The sequence below is a fragment of the Polyergus mexicanus genome, unplaced genomic scaffold (assembly GCF_030449975.1).
Source record: "Polyergus mexicanus isolate NDT 795.1 unplaced genomic scaffold, iyPolMexi1.0 SCAF_9, whole genome shotgun sequence".
NCBI lineage: Eukaryota > Metazoa > Arthropoda > Insecta > Hymenoptera > Formicidae > Polyergus > Polyergus mexicanus.
In genome coordinates, this window is record NW_027223329.1 from 6705271 (window position 1) to 6722425 (window position 17155).

Sequence of the window (17155 nt, forward strand, 5' to 3'; positions counted from 1 at the left end):
CCGATGTTCTGCGCAATACAGTGAAGCCATATTTTCACTCCCTTGACTGCCGCGTAATGTTGCTCTGCGACGCATCCATCTCCTCCTGTATTTTTCCATCGCACTGTGCAAACGGAGCACAGTGCTGGCAATATATCTGAGAGATTTTTTTTTTAGAGCAGAATTCGATCATATATCGTTATTGTTGCTATAACATGTAAAGTGTTGCAGAACACGTAGGACAAACTTCAGGAGATAATAGGTCACATTAAAAGAATCATTTTTTATCAAAAAGCTCGCTATCCTTCGACGCACCTTTACCCATATAGCACAGAATATTATAGTAACATTGCTGCAACATTGCAATATTGCTGTAATGTTCTGTATTGTATGGGACACGTTTCTATTCAGATTGTCTGTGAGGTAGATAATCGGTCGCATGACAGCATTGCGCGTGACATCTGATAATACTAATCCATTTGTTCTTTGATTTCATTTTTATTTTCTTGTTGTCTTTTTTTATTTAATTTAAAGAACGTGGACTAGTATTGTCAGACGTTATGCATAATGTTGTTATGCGATCGATTGCCTATCTTATAGGTGGTTCGAACAGGGATGCGTAGCTCCTGAAGGATCCCACACAGCACAGAACATTGCAATTACATTGTAGTAATATTACAATCTTGCAAGTTGCAATGTAATATTGTTGAGACATTATTGGAACATATAATTGTAATATTTTATGAGAATGTTACAGCGACATTTCAAAAACATTACAAAAAACAGTTTTCGGTAATCGCTAGTTTGTTTGTTTACCGCTATGCGGCGCGCGTTGCGTTATCTATCCCGCATTTAAGTTTCAGTCACGATGATTACATGAAGCTTGCAAAGAGCGGCTAATAAGATTAAAATTTTAAGTATTGTATTTTTATCAGTTTAATTTATCCGATACAATCCCAACACAGGGAATTCAGATATTGAACTGATTGTTCAGTAATCGGATACATAAATATCCAAAAAAGTTAAAATTATTCGTTAATTGTCTACTTAAGATGTAAAATAGAGTCTAATTTCTATATAAGTAAAATTTTAACTTTTATGAATGAAATCATTTAATCATTACTATTTTCTTAAACTTGTAAATTATTTATAAAATAGCGATGTTAACTAGATAACAGGAAATTGTTAAATAGTTTCCATTCCTATATAAAACCAAAAATTTAAAAATAATTTTTTAATAAGCACGATATTTCAGATTTTAATAAATAAACTTCGAGAATATATAAAGACATCCAAGAGAGAAAAAACTCATAATTGCGTAAATTCACAATCTTTTTTTCTTATTTCTCTTGGATGTCTTTATATATTTTCGAAGATTATCTATTAAATTTGAAGCGTTCTGCATATTTATAACAATGTATTTCAATATTACAAATACATTGCACCGTGACATTATCGTAATCTTACATTGTAATATTTCTAAGGACGGACATTTCAACGTTGTCGCAGGCTTGCAGTAACATTGCAGAAACATTTCGCAACTTCCATGAAATATTACAATTGTAATTGTACATTTGTCGTTTTGTTTGACATAAACTTATCATCATTTCATTCCTTTGCGATAGCAGTCCAATTTATGCCTCACAAAATACTATCCTTATCTTATTTTTCGTATGGTTTACAAAATAATCAAAAAAAAACTCGTCCGCATTACGTAAATCGGAAAGTTCGACAAAGTTATCGGCGTACTATCAACTGTCACTCTGCGTCATTTAAAATAGAATTTCATGCAATATTTCATTTATCGTGCGGTTCGCAAAATTGTCTAACAAAATAACATCTTAAGTAACGTATGTTGCTATTATTATGATTCATATACATCACTGATTAGTTTTAATTAGTTATATTTTTCATGTAATTGTTAATACATACTGACTTACTTAAATAATTAAAAGTTGTCGGAAATTTATATTAATAATAATTTAAATAATTTAAATATTGTTTTATAAAATCATTTTAATAATTAAAACTGTTAAAAGGAAATTCAAAAATTCGATAACTTTTTTTTTAATATAACACCAACTTATTATGATGTATGAAAAGAGGTTATGAAAAACTATTTTTGCATAAATTTACAAAGTACAAAACTCAATTTTAAGGGTTGGTGGTGGGATATCTCGAAAAACATGAATTTTTTGATACTTATCTATACGCAGCTTTGTAGACATAAAAAAAAATACAACTTTTGTTTAAACTTTTTTTCGATGTCTCTCACCGTTCGGCAGTTATTTTGCAAAAAAAATCTACATTTTTTTCAAGCAGTGATTTCACCCCTTCAAACCTTAATTTTGCACAAACAAAAAATAGTTTTGTCTTACGAATAAATTACTCTATTTGCACACAAAGTTTCAGAATTCTTTAAATTTCCGAATTGCCTACCTTCCTTTGTGAGTTAAGTGCAATTAGATCATCTGAATGTTATAATCCGGAATGTATAACGTTATTACCAACGAATGTTGCATATTTTGAAGTAAATACCAGAACGATCAATACCAAAGGTATTCAAGCATTGCAAGATGCCGTCTTATTCAATGAACATTATTACAATGTTAAGTGCTAACAAAAAAATAGCCTAGGAACAGTCATTGAAATGATTCGTTCACATTTCCACATCTTTATTGATTTGGATACAAGGACACATCGTAAGAAAACATATGGCCTCAAATGCCATTTAGCAGATGTTCCAGTTACACTGAATTTTGGAAAACAGTACCGATATGTTTAGTAATATACATAGATATCGTTTTATTTGCTTATTGAACATATATGAAAATCTGTTTATTATTTTCAGTTTGATAAATGTCATCATACACATTCCTGATCACTTTATTGACTACTGTCAAAAACCTTCAGGACGATGGCGGAAATGTGATGATATGCAATTAAATGTCAAGGAATGTGATGAGACAATAGTAATTACACCGATTGAAGCTATTTATATTGCGTTATGAATCTGATGTGCAAGTCTGTCATTAAAAAATATAAATTTTTAAATATAAAATATAGTGCAGTTCTGTCATTAAAATATATAATTATGAATATAAAATATATAAATATTTATATATGTTTACATAAAGATCTTTTTTACTTTTTTCCATTATATTTACAGATATATTAATACATTATGTGTATAAATATGTTTTATAGTTAATAATAATCAACTTATACAATATGTATAAAAAAATACTGAGAATGTACTAATATAAATAATATAAATCATTTTTATATAATTGAGCAATAATAAGTATTTAAATAGTATAGACATTCTCTAAAAGGTCTGAGTTATTATGTTATTCCATGCTACTTTGTTTGAGTTTCTTTGATTTTTATTATCAATATTACTTTGTGCTTCCTCTAACAGGTGGAATTTGTCTCTGAGAATGGTGACATCAAAATTAATATGGAAACAACTAAAGAAACGCTCGCAGAAATGAGTAAGAAAGAATTGATAAAGTTTGCCAATGATCCATTCTGGATGAGATTGAGATGAATCGTATTTATCTTCTTTTGGCTAGTGTGGGCAAACATGTTGACAGGTACTATAACTATCGTTGTGATAGCACTAAAATTCAGCCGAAAAAAGCTTGGGAGAAAAATTCAATTATTAAATTGAATGCCTCAATTGATTCTCCTAGCAATAATTTGAAAGAATTGGAGTCTGTATTAAATGACTTGAAAGATCAACATATCGAAGCTATTTCTCTCTCGTCATTAATGAAAGAAAGTACAAATAAATGGTATATGTATAAATTTTCAAAATAAACATACATACATATATATTATTGGTTTGCTCTATGTAAAACAACCTGTATTGTATATCTTATATAATTATATTTTATAAATATGTATATTTTTTACATACAATGTAATATGTATTAATAAACATTTTATATTTTACATTACAGTAGCAACTGAAGATTTCAAAGCCATCATAAATGAAAAGAAATTAGGAACAATCAGTGATTTGGAAAATCTTATCAAAGCTATCACAGAAAAAAATCAACAAATCTTTTTAGAGTGAGATTCCAATCATTCTTTTGTAGGACATCCATGGTTTAAACAATCTGTGGAGAGGCAGGATCTTTTTAAAACTTATTATGAATGGGCTGATAGAATAACTAATGATAGGAAAGAAAAACTAAGTCTTCCAAATAATTGGGTTAGTCACGCTTACATAAAATTTTGTATGACAGTTAGACAAAAACTGGCATTTAACATTTTACATTTAATATAATTTAAGCAAATATACTTTACAGCTAAGTGTACATGAATCTGCATGGGAATGGAATGAACAAAGAGAACAATATTATCTTCATCAATTCAATAAGTCATAATCTAATTTGAATTACAATAATCCAGCAGTGGTAAAAGAATTTGGAGTAAGCCCAGATAGCCAAGAATGTTAAAATCACATTTTGCCAAAGCTTTGCGACAAGGTATGCTTTAATTTTGACAACAACTGTCTAGCAAACATTTGTCTTGTTTTGGTTTGTCAAAAAGTTTGAAGCAAATTGACGTCAAAATTTTTTGTCTCACGATGCTGTAAATAATAGAAAAAGGCTTGCTCGTAAATTTTACGCAAAGAAGAACACGTATGATGCTATTCACGGTGTAACACAAACTTTACATCAATTAGTAGCAAATTTTGTTATACACACTATAATAGCAAATTTACGACAAGAACAGAGCAAACCTTATTGTACACAATATGATAACATATTTACGAAAAGAACAGAACAAAGTATACTCTGGCACAACGAGATGCAGAATTCACGCAAATAACAGAGCAAACCTTGCCATGCATGGCATGACAGCAAATTTACAACTTTACTTTATTACAAACTTTACAAAAATATAGTATTCAGCCGATAGCTCGTTTGTTCATCATTATGCGACGCGCTATATGCATCCATCTCGTATTTGATTTGTAGTCGTGAGAAGTATATAAAGCTTGCAAAAAGCAACTGACAGAAGATTAAAAATATAATTATTTCTATCAGTTCAATTACTGATACAATCCCAAACATAGGGAATTAAGATATTGGACTGATTGTCTCTCTTAGATCGGGCAGATAAATGTCTAAAAAAGTTTAAATCATCCGTTTATTGTTTACTTAAAATGTAAATATATATATATATGTCAAATGGTCTGTTCCGAGACACTTCTCGATAATTATTGGCATATTCTGAGACATTTGTATGGTTCCAGGCCTGACCTGCAAGAATTCTATGTCAAATGGCAGTTTCCAGGACAGTCCTGGAAAATTAATGTATGTAGATATGATAATTGTACATCCAAATATATATACAAAAAAAAGACATGTATACAAATATTATCTAACAATGCCAATTGAAGTATATATAATGTATTATTGAATTTCGAACATAAAAACCGTCAATATATTTATATAATTAAGAAAATCGCGTAAAATAGTATATAAATATATAAAAAAATATGAGATTGAAAAAAACACAACGATTTTTAATAATACTTGAAGTACAAATAATCTTGAAAAACTATGATTAAAAGTTTATTGTGTATAATGTGAAATTAGTCACTTTGATTTTCATTATGCACGAAAAACATTTTATGTACTGGAATCAAACGTTAGGCTACAAAATGATGTTTCCACTTTTTAAAAATATTTAACACATTTAACGTATATACCAACATTTAGAAATTCAGTCAGACAACGTCAGCGTCAGGCAATCTCACATCTTTCCGCAAAAGTGTGTAATTCATAACAATATTGACAACAAACAACGTAAAAAGATGTAACTCATATATAACAAATGTGCAAGTCTTTATGCCAATGCCTTGATTGCTTTCTGGAAAGTTTGGCAGGACATATAAATAAAAAATCGTAAGTTACTTGAAAGACGTTTGGGATAAATGTATTTCGAAGCGAGTTCTTCATTTAAGTGTTTAATATGACACCTTTTACGAGAATATGCTTGTGTCCTGGAAACGAACGTTAGGCCACAAAATGATATTTTTATTTCTTTCAAGAATTTAATACATTTAACGTACGTACAAGCATTTGAAAACGCGGTCAGGTAATGTCAACTCACATCGTTCTACAAAGGTGTGTAATGCATAACAATATTAACAACAACAACGTAAAAAGACGTAACTCATATATAACAAATGTGCAAGCCTTTATGCCAACACCTTGATTGCTTTCTGGAAAGTTTGGCGGGACATCTAAATAAAAAATTGTAAGTTACTTGAAAGACGTTTGGGATAAATGTATTTCAAAGCGAGTTCTTCATTTAAGTGTTTAATATGACACTTTTTGCGATAATATGCTTGTGTCCTGGAAACGAACGTTAGGCCACAAAATGATATTTTTATTTCTTTCAAGAATTTAGCGCATTTAACATACGTACAAGCATTTGAAAACGCGGTCAGGTAATGTCAACTCACATCGTTCTACAAAGGTGTGTAATGCATAACAATATTAACAACAACGTAAAAAGACGTTACTCATATATAACAAATGTGCAAGTCTTTATGCCAACGGCTTGATTGCTTTCTGGAAAATTTGGCGGGACATCTAAATAAAAAATTATAAGTTACTTGAAAGAGACTTAGGATAAATGTATTTCGAAACGAATTCTTCATTTAAGTATTTAATATTACATTATTTATGAAAGTATGTTTGTGTCTTGGAAATGAACGTTAGGCCACAAAACAATATTTTCACTTCTTTCAAGAATTTAATATATTTAATGTACGTACACAATATACTTACAAACATTGGTAGGTTTTCTGATTATGTTTCTGAATTAATAAGGAATACATTATTCATTTTATAATTAATATGCAATAATGTGTTTCACATTAATTTTTGTAAAATTTTTTAGAGAATGTTTTGTTTGAAATTTAATATTTTTATTATTTAAACACTAAAGCTTATTAATTAATAATTCTGCTTATTAATTAATAAGTCTGCTTAAATAGATTGAAGCGAAAATTAAGTTATATCTTCTAATGTACAATTTTTTCTTTTGTATTTATTTATTGTCTCGGCTATTGGCTTTAAACAATCGTTAGTCTGTACGTATAATCTTAATTTATATTTTATTTTATATTAATATTAGAATCGCTGTTTTTAAGATATTAATAAAGAATATTACAATACTTTTTCAGCCCATGCACTGATCGGTTTTTAAAGCAGTCAAGTGATTGATATAAAAAAAAAAATATATTTTATAGCTATTTAATATATTTTTATTATATCTAATTGTATTAAAAACTGCTTTTAGAAATAATTTTTCAATTGTTTAACAAATTCTAATTGTTAAATTGTACGCTAACAATCAAAAGTATTTTATGAGTATCAATTAGCTTAAAATGCAGTTAATGAAATTATTGGCTTAATGAAATTGGTTCCGAATACGAACTATTTATAGTCATGTTAATTTATAGTTTTTTTTTAATAGGATATAGATTTCTTTCTTTATAGAATGATTTAATTATAATATTTTTACTCGAAATATGTTGGATAAACATAGAAAATATTTTAATATTTATTGAAACTTTATTTTCTTTAACAAATCTTACTTTATTTTTTATTATAGTTGTTTGGAAACAATTAATATGGTTAATTTATATACGTATTTGACGATTTATTTATTACATTTAGTTTTTATTAATTAAACTTTCTTTAGAATATATACTATTTTTAATGCGATTATAACTTGTATATTTTATTTTTACTTGAATTTATTGTAACTTTCTATAATTATCCAAAGATTAAATATAATATTCTACTTACCCGACTTACAAAGGAATATCCCAACGCAACGTTTTCCATTTTCTAGTTTTATCTAATAATCTTTCTTTCTTTTACGAGTTACATTACTAGATTTCACAACGATTAATTGTTTAGTATGTTTAATTTTAAGTAAGGAAAACATGATATACAGGGTGTCCCATTTTAAAGGACCCATTCAAATATCTCAGAAACACTGCGTTAAATCAAAAAATGTTTCAAACAAAAGTTGTGTGGCTTCAAGGGGGCCATAAGATGGTGACAATGATTTGACCTTGGAAAATCATTTGAAGGTCATGTAAAGGTCAACTTTAAAATCTTAAATGGAAATCCCCATTTTTTATTTAGTATTCTTGTAGCTGACATCGAGAGCTTTCCAAAACATATAATAAAGTATTTTTTTATTCAGTACTTTTTGAGTTATTTTATATTATTTTATATTTTAATCTGACATCTTTTGATATAAAAAATTAAATATCTCATAAAATATTCAGTTTTCGATAATCTTACCGTAATACTTTTATGTACAGAATAATGAGACAAATCAATTTGTGCCAAAAAAACAAATAATTGTTTTTTTAAACTAAAAAAATCATTATAAATAATCACATACTTTTTGTTAAAACAATTGTTTTTTTTATACTATTTGATTTGTCTCATTATTCTGTACATAAAAGTATTATGGTAAGATTATCGAAAACTAAATATTTTACGAGATATTTTATTTTTTATATCAAAAGATGTCAGATTAAAATATAAAATAACTCAAAAAGTACTGGATAAAAAAATAGTTTATTATAGTGTTTTGGAAAGCTCTCGAGGCAAGCTATAAGAATACTAAATAAAAAATGGGGGTTTCTATTTAAGATTTTAAAGTTGACTTTCATATGACCTTCAAATGATTTTCCAAGGTCAAATCATTGTCACCATCTTATGGCCCCCTTGAAGCCACACAACTTTTGTTTGAAATATTTTTCAATTTAACGCAGTGTTTCTGAGATATTTGAGTGGGTCCTTTAAAATGGAACACCCTGTATAAAAGCTAAAAATATGGAAAACGATGTACAGTATTTTCACCAAAACTACTGGTTACCGCGCAATTCAAGACTACATAACCTGAAATATGCCTACAGCACGTGTCGTTTTCGATAACAAATGCTGCTTGAATGGCTCAGTAGCAATTGAACGTGATTGGCTCTTATTTTTAGAGCCAACAAATCAACGTCGAATGTTGACAAAAGGATAATTAAGCAATTTCTCTACTGAACGCAACCAAAGTTTCTATAATAAGACTTAAGCTACAGTATATTTTAGGAAATTAAGATTAATTCGCATTATACATAAGGTTTTACAATATTTTTCTACAGATTTTAAATAAAGCAAATAATGTGAATTGATACATAATATACTTGAAATTCTTAGAAGAATATTTGATAGTGCGTTAATGTGTGTAATGACGGTGAGATGAAAATGGGCGCGTTCCACTTAACAACCGCAACGTTCGCGAGGATCATCTCTCTTTGTTTAACTTTCGGTGAACAACAAAGATGAAATGATACCGTGAGCGTTGCGGTTGTAAAGTGGAACGCGCCCAATGAGTATAGTGTGTTATGTACAGTATAAATTGGTTTTACATAGAAATATATTTAAGACCGTATTATATTACGATTTACGGACTTGGTAGTGGTTATGGTTACGATTGAGTATTAAGAATCCACAAATCACATCCTAACCAATCCACGCAACCTGGTCGGCGAATTGTTTCGCGCTGATTGGTTGATTAAGGGAACCTTAACTCTTATTATAGAAACTTTACAGTAACGGCGGACAATCTCTTAGCTTTAATGTAAGCCAATTAAAAATTAAAATGATCACAAAAGAAGATTCTTCGAAGATTAGAGTGTTTGAAAAAAATTCTATATATTTTATGTTTGTACTGGAATAATTTATATTTAACTTCCGCCATATAGCCAAGAAGTGGACTTGGTTTACAAATTCTCCTTATCCACACGTATCTCACGCATACACTCATACCTTTTACAATTCTAAGACTAGCTAGGACTAGCTTATTTATTTATTTCATTTCATATTATTTTATCTTATCTCCTTTTCTTTTCACCTCTCTACTTTCTTTTCCTATTTTTTATTATTAATTCCTTTTCCAACCACAATTTCCGCAGTATCCTACCCTTCTTCTTATTTAACTCATCACTCCAAATACTATCTTCTATTTCCTTACAATTTTTCCCTAAGTCTTTAAACCAATCTTTTATCCGTTCGCATTCTTTTACATAGTGACTCATACAATCTTTCCCATTGCCGCAAAATAAACACAATGTCTCCTCTTCCTCCAACCAATATTTATTCCCCTCTTCCATATTTCCGCACCTTACCCTTAACAATGCCCTTATCATATCTCCTATGTTGCCTTCGTCTACACTACCTTTCCTCAGATAACTTGGTCCTTCATCTCCTGTTTCCAATTCCTTATATTTCTTGTTGTATCTGGCCTCTCTAATTTTACCTTCCTCTGCTTGCCTTTGCACCACCCAATCTCTCTCTCCTAGTTCCTTCCTTAAATCGATCCCCCTCTGTCTTAGGTCTTCTAGTGCTTCTATACCCCATCCATTCCTATTATAATATTTCTCCCTCTCCCTATACATATCTTTCCATCCATTCTTTTCTTTTTCGATCCAGCACCTTTTTATCCATCTATTTTCATCCATCTCTCCTATTTTTTCCTCATATTTAACTGCCCTCAGTCCCCATTCAATTCTTAGTTTATTCAGTCTTAATTCTCTTGTCATTAGGTACCTTGGTGTACAAAAATCTAATCTGAAAATCCATCTTACATAGTCCAGCATTATTCTCTCTAATTCTTTCTTCTCTTCCCACCCCCATATTTCCACTCCGTAGGACATTACGCTATGTACCAAATACCTAAACAACCCCCACCTTCTGGTAAAATCGTCTCTGCATATCCGCTCTCCCAACCCCCATGTTTTATTAGCTGCCAACCTTCCCTTATTACTTATATCCCTTATATGATCCTTATAATTACCCTTATTGTTAAACACGAAGCCTAAATATTTGAAAACATTTACCTCTTCTATTTCTTTTCCTCCCCATTTCCAACTTTCCTTCCTTTCTCTGTTTCCTCTATTGAAAACTAACACTTTCGTCTTCACTGTACATAAAATCAAATTCCTTTTATTTAAAAACCTCTTCACTGTCTGCATCATATCTAATAATGCCTCCCTGTTCTTTGCCAAAAACACCATATCATCCGCATACTCTAACGACCATAATCTTTTATTACCTATACGTACACCCCTTACGTTCCGCATTTCCAGCACCTTACCTATATCCGCTATATACAGATTAAACAGAAGTGGGCTCATCACACATCCCTGATGCACTCCCTTCGTTGTTCTAAACTTCGCTGTGACCTCTTCCTTTACTCTTACCGCCACCTTTGTTTCCTCATATATCCTTTCCATCCTCCAGACTAGGTCCGCCGCTACCCCTTTTCCTTTTAGTACATTCCATAACTGTTCTCTCTCCACATTATCGAAGGCTGCTTTTAAGTCCACGAACAAGGCATAGATTCTTCTTTCCTTACTTTCTTTCATCTTTTCCCTCTGAACTATGTGGTTCAACACAAACACATTATCTATCGTTGCTCTTCCTTTTTTGAAACCTGCTTGACTCTCCGGTAGCAAACCCAACCTTTCTGTTTCCTCCTCCAGTCTGTTTCTCAAAATCTCAGCGTAGATCTTATATGCCGCGCACAGCAAGGATATACCTCTATAATTGCCTACTATGTCTGCATCTCCCCTCTTGTATAATGAAACTATTATCGACATTCTCATCCCTTATTTCCTCTTCCTCCACCTGTCCTTCTGTCTGCTCTCCTCTTCTCCTTATTGTCTCCTCTACAGTTTCCCTAGACATTCTGGGCTCATCCTCTTGTCCTATTGTCTCTCCCTCCAACAAGTTCATGAAATGCTTTCTCCACGCTTCCTTATTTATGTCTGCTGCTTTCCATTCCTTCTTCTTCCTCCTTTTATTTATAAAATTCCAAACTTGCGTTGTATTCTTTAAATTCCTCAACTCCTTCTCTTCCCTTTCTCTGTTCTCCCTTTGCTTTTTTCTGTCAGCTTTCTCAGCCTCTTCTTTTCTTCCAGATATTTTTCTCTTGCTACTCTTCCTTTCCTCCATCTCTTGTAACATCTTTGCACCTCCCTCTTCTTCCTTGAGCATTGCTTATCCCACCAGTCTTTGTGGCCCAACTCTTTTCTTTTCGTTGTTACCTTTTTCTTTATCATAGCTTCATGTATCATACACTTAAGTCTATCCCATTTTTCCTCAATTGTATCCTGCCTGTCTGCTTCCCATGGTGTCATCTCCAGGTTTTCTTTATACCATTGTATGGATTCTTCATCCCAACAAATCCTCCATTTCTCCTCTCCTTTCTCCTTGCCCTCCTCTTCTTCTTCCCTTCTTCTTCCTCTTCTGTCTTTATCTTCCAGCGTTACTATAACCGGCATGTGATCAGAGTCCACTCTGTCGCCTACCCTGAAATCTACTACTCTCTCGTACACTCTTTCGCTGCTCAACATGTAATCAATCACTGTATTGCCCCTCGCACCTGCATACGTATATTCCCCTTCCCAATCTCCTTTTTTTTTTGTAACGGAGGGGAAATGCCTTTACGCATACCCCGCCTCGATGGGGTTCGAGGCGGGGTTATGTGGGACTACCCCCGGCCTAAACAAACGGCCGGGGACTACCCACTAAAACCCCTCCGGGTGACCTATCTCGGGCGTTTCAGGGGGCCTCTCTGGAAACTGGCGTATGCACTACATCAGAGAGACCCCCCGCCCACGGGCCGTGCCCGCTGGGGGAGCGGTTTCTGTCTTCCCCAGTGTCCCCGTTGTTGATGGGGACATCATCCTATCTTGGCGAGAGGGGGACCACCGCCCCTCTCGCCGCCATCCCGGTGTTATTCCCGGGGAGGGCGTGGTCGGGCCCATGTACCCCACCTGGGTTCCGACCACCTGGCCCAGTTCGGGGTGAGACGTCCGCGACGAAATAGCGGACGTCCCCCCGAGTTGTCCGGGCCCCGCGCATTCGCTGGGGGAGTTCGATGGGGACGGTTGCGACCCCGTCCCCTCCCCCTGCGTGCGCCCCCTCTTTGCTGGGGTGGGTTTCTGGGATGCCCGGGGGCTTGTGCTGCCCCGGCTCCCATCGGCCCACCCCCGGGGGCCCGTCGGGCGCGATTGCGGCCCCCCGGGTGTTCTCCGGGAAGCCGCTCTCGCTCCCTTTCGGCCTCCTCCTTCTGGAGCATAACTGCTTCACAGAAGGAGGAGACCGCCCTCCAGGACTCCTCGCTCTCGAGCATAGCCGCTACGATGCTCGAGAGCGAGAAGTCAATATCCCCTATTACGTTGACGAGAACACGGCGCTCTTCTGCCCACGCTGGGCACACCTCCAGCGTGTGCTGCGCCGTGTCCTCGTCCCCCCCCCCGTACAATGGTGGCAGCGTGCGCTGTCCTCTTTACCGATGCGACACAGATACGAGCCGAAACACCCGTGGCCCGTAAATACCTGTGTCGCACGGTACGACATCTCGCCACCCGCCCGTGTGACCCACTTGATCAAATGAGGGCGGATGGCCTCGACGACGCGCCTCCCCGATGTATCTTGGGGGTTGGAGAGGTGTTCGTCCCACCTCTCCAGAGCGCGTCGCCTAGCCTGGAGTCTCACGGCGGCCTTGACCTTAGGGGTCAAAACCACGCCGAGCCCGCCGAGCTCTCGCGTACGCGCGTAAACGTGCGCGTACATGTCTGCGTAGAGCTCGACGGGCGGCATCCCCGCCAATAATGAGGCCGCCGTGTGCGACACCGTCCTATAACCTCGGACTACCCTGATGGCCACCCTCCTAAATACTCTGCGCAGCAGCATGCTGCCGCGCCGATTGGCCACCAGGGCGTCCGCCCACACCGGTGACCCGTAAAGGGCCACCGCTCGGACGGTGTTCGCGTATAGGCGCCGCACCCGGCCATCCGGACCCCCGAGATTGGGCAAGAGTCGGCCGAGGCTAAGTGCCACCGACTCCGCCCTGGGGCCAGAAGCTCAAAGTGCGCGCCAAAACTCCAGGCTGCGTCCAGGTAGAGACCAAGGTATTTTAACCTGTCTCCCACCCGGACGGAGACGTCACCCACCATGACATGGGCCTCGGCGGGGGGAGCCTCATGCTCCCCCCTATGCATGAATAGCGCCTCGGTCTTATGGGGCGCTACCTGCAGGCACATGCCACGGATCGCGCGGACAGCGCACGCTACCCCGACGTTGGCGATATGAACCGCAGCCCCCCAGCTCTCTCCCCCGGCCAACAGCAAAGTGTCGTCGGCGTAACAGACGACACTGCAGCCGGGGGGGAGGGCAATACCCAGCACCCTATTATAGGCGAGGTTCCACAGGGTGGGGCCCAACACGGACCCCTGTGGAACCCCGCAATATACGCCCCTTCTGCTTAGGAGTACCCGGTTGTTGGGGTACTCCAGCCACCTGTCCCGGAAATAGCTTCTCAGGACCTCCACCATGTAGGGGGGAAGGCCGAAGGTGTTCACGGCCTTCCCCACCATACTCCAGGGCAGGGTGTTAAATGCATTGCGGATGTCTAACGACACCGCGAGTACCACCCTGCCCTCCTCCATAATGGACTCCGCGAGGGACCGGACGCGCAAGATCGCGTCAACGGTCGATCGCCCCCCGCGGAATCCATACTGGTCTCGGTGGAGGTCCATCTCTCCCCGGGACAGGTGTTGGACGAGACGGTTCGCCAACACTCTCTCCAAGAGTTTCCTCGCCTCGTCCAACAGGCAGATAGGCCTGTATGCAGAAGGGGCGTTGCTGGGCTTGCCCCCCCTTCGGGATGAGGACCAATCTGGCCCTCACCCATGCTGGGGGGAATATGCCCTCCCTGAGGCAGCTGTTAAACAGCCGCCTCAGGCGCCCGGACAGTTGGGCCAAAGCCAGGACCCAGACCCGGCCGAGGATCCACCAAACGAACGGTGGGCAAATGAACGGTGTCCAAACGAACAGTGGGCAAATGAACGGTGTCCAGACGAACGGTGGGCAAATGAACGGTGTCCAAACGAACGGTGGGCAAATAACGGTGTCCAAACGAACGGTGTCCAAATGAACGGTGCGCATCTTTCTGTGTCCAAACGAACGGTGTCCAAATGAACAGTGTCCAATTGAGCGGTGTCCAAGTAAACGATGCGTATTTTCTTATGTGTCCAAAAGCTACTGTATCCAAAATTACTGTGTCCAAATGCACTGTGTCCAATTGAACCGTGTGCACAATCTCGTGTCCATTTGTAACGTGTCCATTTGCACCGTGTCCAATTGTACTGTGTCCAAGTGAAGGCCACTCTCGCGTTACGCATATTAAAGATATGCCACGTGCGAAGAAAAAGACGGACTTATTGCTAATAACATTACCAATGCGACAAGTGGAAAACGAAAAAATACAGATGTTGTACGATTCAGGATCGACCATCTCACTAATAAAATTGAAACATTTAAAGGACGATGCATTGATACACGAACATAAAATCGCGCTCACTGGTATAACCGGACATAAAATACATACCATCGGAAAAATGCACGCCACAATCAAGATAGGAAACCATAAGGTAAAACATGCATTTTACGTGGTAAAGGACGACATTCCGATCGAATATGAAGGAATACTAGGAATTTATTTCCTTCGACAACATTCGGTATCTTGCGATTATAATAAAAGTCAATTAAAAATAGGAAACGCCGTACTAAAATTCCATTCGCTTAACAAAACGATTCTGAAACCGCGCAGCGAGACCATCGTAAAAGCGACAACAAATCAAAATCGAATAGGAATAGTACGAGCAGAAGAAACAGCTCCAGGAATTTACCTTGGAAACTGCTTAGTAGAACCAAAAAATTACACGTGTCCCGTTAGTATTATAAATACAACCGATATGGAAGTCGAGATACAGACGCCAAACGTCACCGTCGAAGACATAGAACGCGAGATCGAATCTAAAATACATACGGTAGAAACAAGAAAAAATTTTAAGTATACTAACTCGAGACACGGACAAATATGACAACTACTACGCACGCAACATTTAAATACGGAAGAAAAACAGGCACTCCTACGGATATACGAAGAAAACGAACCACGTATATCATACGGATTCCCAAGACCCATACTAAAACGTAGTTTAAGCACACGATTTTAGAATAAGAAACGATTATATTCATATTATATACGGGAAACAATATTGTATATTAGAATAAGAAAAATTTTGTTTTGCGAAAAACGTCACTTTTACACCTCCGTTTTTCTTTTTCTTACGGGGGAGGGATGTTATAGCCCAAACAGGCTATACACGAATTATTAAATATATTATTCTAAATACATATTATCTTATATGATTGCTCAACGTGTAACGCGAATACAGATCACGTTACGAGCGTTGACCGAACAAAGCGCTGACAACGCGAGCCACGCGCTAAGCCCGAGCGACCGTGCAATCATTTCATTGCGAAAACACGGAAATCAGGGCAAGCGGAAGAAGGACATTGCGAAAATGCAACGTAGAAGTCCTACTTAAAAGCGAAATAAAAAGGAATAAAGAAATTGCGAAAGTGCAAGCAAAGAAGTCCTACTTAGAACTTCTTAGCTTGCATCCGGAGATTGCCAAAATCAAGCGACATGACACACAGCCTTGTCGCTAAACGACCCCCTCCCGGGAAGCCAAGGGGAGTTAATAAAAAGGCCCACCGCTAACGAACGGCGGGCAGTCTTTACCATTAATATTACGCGGGCAGTCTTTACCATTAATATTACGCGGGCAGTCTTTACCATTAATATTACGCGGGCAGTCTTGATCATTAATTAATATTACGCGGGTAGTCGCAATAACTACCAAACGGGCAATCTTTATTCCTTTACGCAAGCAATATCTCTAACAACCGCGAGTGTCAAAACGAGTATCAATAATTATTATAATATTGAATAGCCACGCAGTCGGCAGAAATATACACGAAGAAGCGAGAGGCGAGTCTCGAGACCGAAACTCGACTCTAGACACGCGCACGTTAAGATAACCGTTATCGTGATACGCGACGCGAGCGAAAGTGCGGGAACATTGTAAATAAACCAAACCACAAATAAATCTGATATTAATCTATTTATTTAATGTGGAAAGTGTCCGAATTATTTAAATAAAGTTCTCAGGCGGAGCCCGAATTCCCAGTACTCTGCGTTGATACCACTGCTT

At 36.9% G+C, this 17155-nt stretch overlaps 1 protein-coding gene across 3 annotated transcripts; it reads left to right on the forward strand.

Annotated features, from left to right (window-relative positions):
• Positions 1-2571: 2571 nt before the first annotated feature.
• Positions 2572-5832, forward strand: LOC138936385 (uncharacterized). 3 transcript variants are annotated; one of them, XM_070301750.1, is made up of 8 exons: positions 2572-2748; positions 2831-2951; positions 3401-3473; positions 3555-3776; positions 3945-4198; positions 4296-4475; positions 5249-5309; positions 5718-5832. In XM_070301750.1, exons 1-4 carry the CDS (start codon positions 2630-2632, stop codon positions 3650-3652), a joined length of 411 nt encoding a protein of 136 aa, XP_070157851.1. In that variant the 5' UTR covers positions 2572-2629; the 3' UTR covers positions 3653-3776; positions 3945-4198; positions 4296-4475; positions 5249-5309; positions 5718-5832. The 3 variants fall into 3 exon arrangements, 2 of the variants coding, with proteins under 2 accessions (XP_070157851.1, XP_070157850.1); XM_070301749.1 differs by lacking the exons at positions 5249-5309; positions 5718-5832 and having other exon boundaries at positions 4296-4896; XR_011447374.1 differs by lacking the exons at positions 2572-2748; positions 2831-2951; positions 5249-5309; positions 5718-5832 and having other exon boundaries at positions 3413-3575; positions 4296-4896.
• The last annotated feature ends 11323 nt before the right edge of the window (positions 5833-17155 follow it).

Excerpts from the sequence above, each read along its gene's own strand:
- LOC138936385 (XM_070301750.1), top strand. The coding sequence starts at position 2,630 with ATGATTCGTTCACATTTCCACATCTTTATTGATTTGGATACAAGGACA. Across the intron at positions 2,749-2,830 it reads ACACTGAATTTTGGAAAACA|TTTGATAAATGTCATCATAC; the intron begins GTACCGATATGT and ends TATTATTTTCAG. Across the intron at positions 2,952-3,400 it reads AGGAATGTGATGAGACAATA|GTGGAATTTGTCTCTGAGAA; the intron begins GTAATTACACCG and ends TTCCTCTAACAG.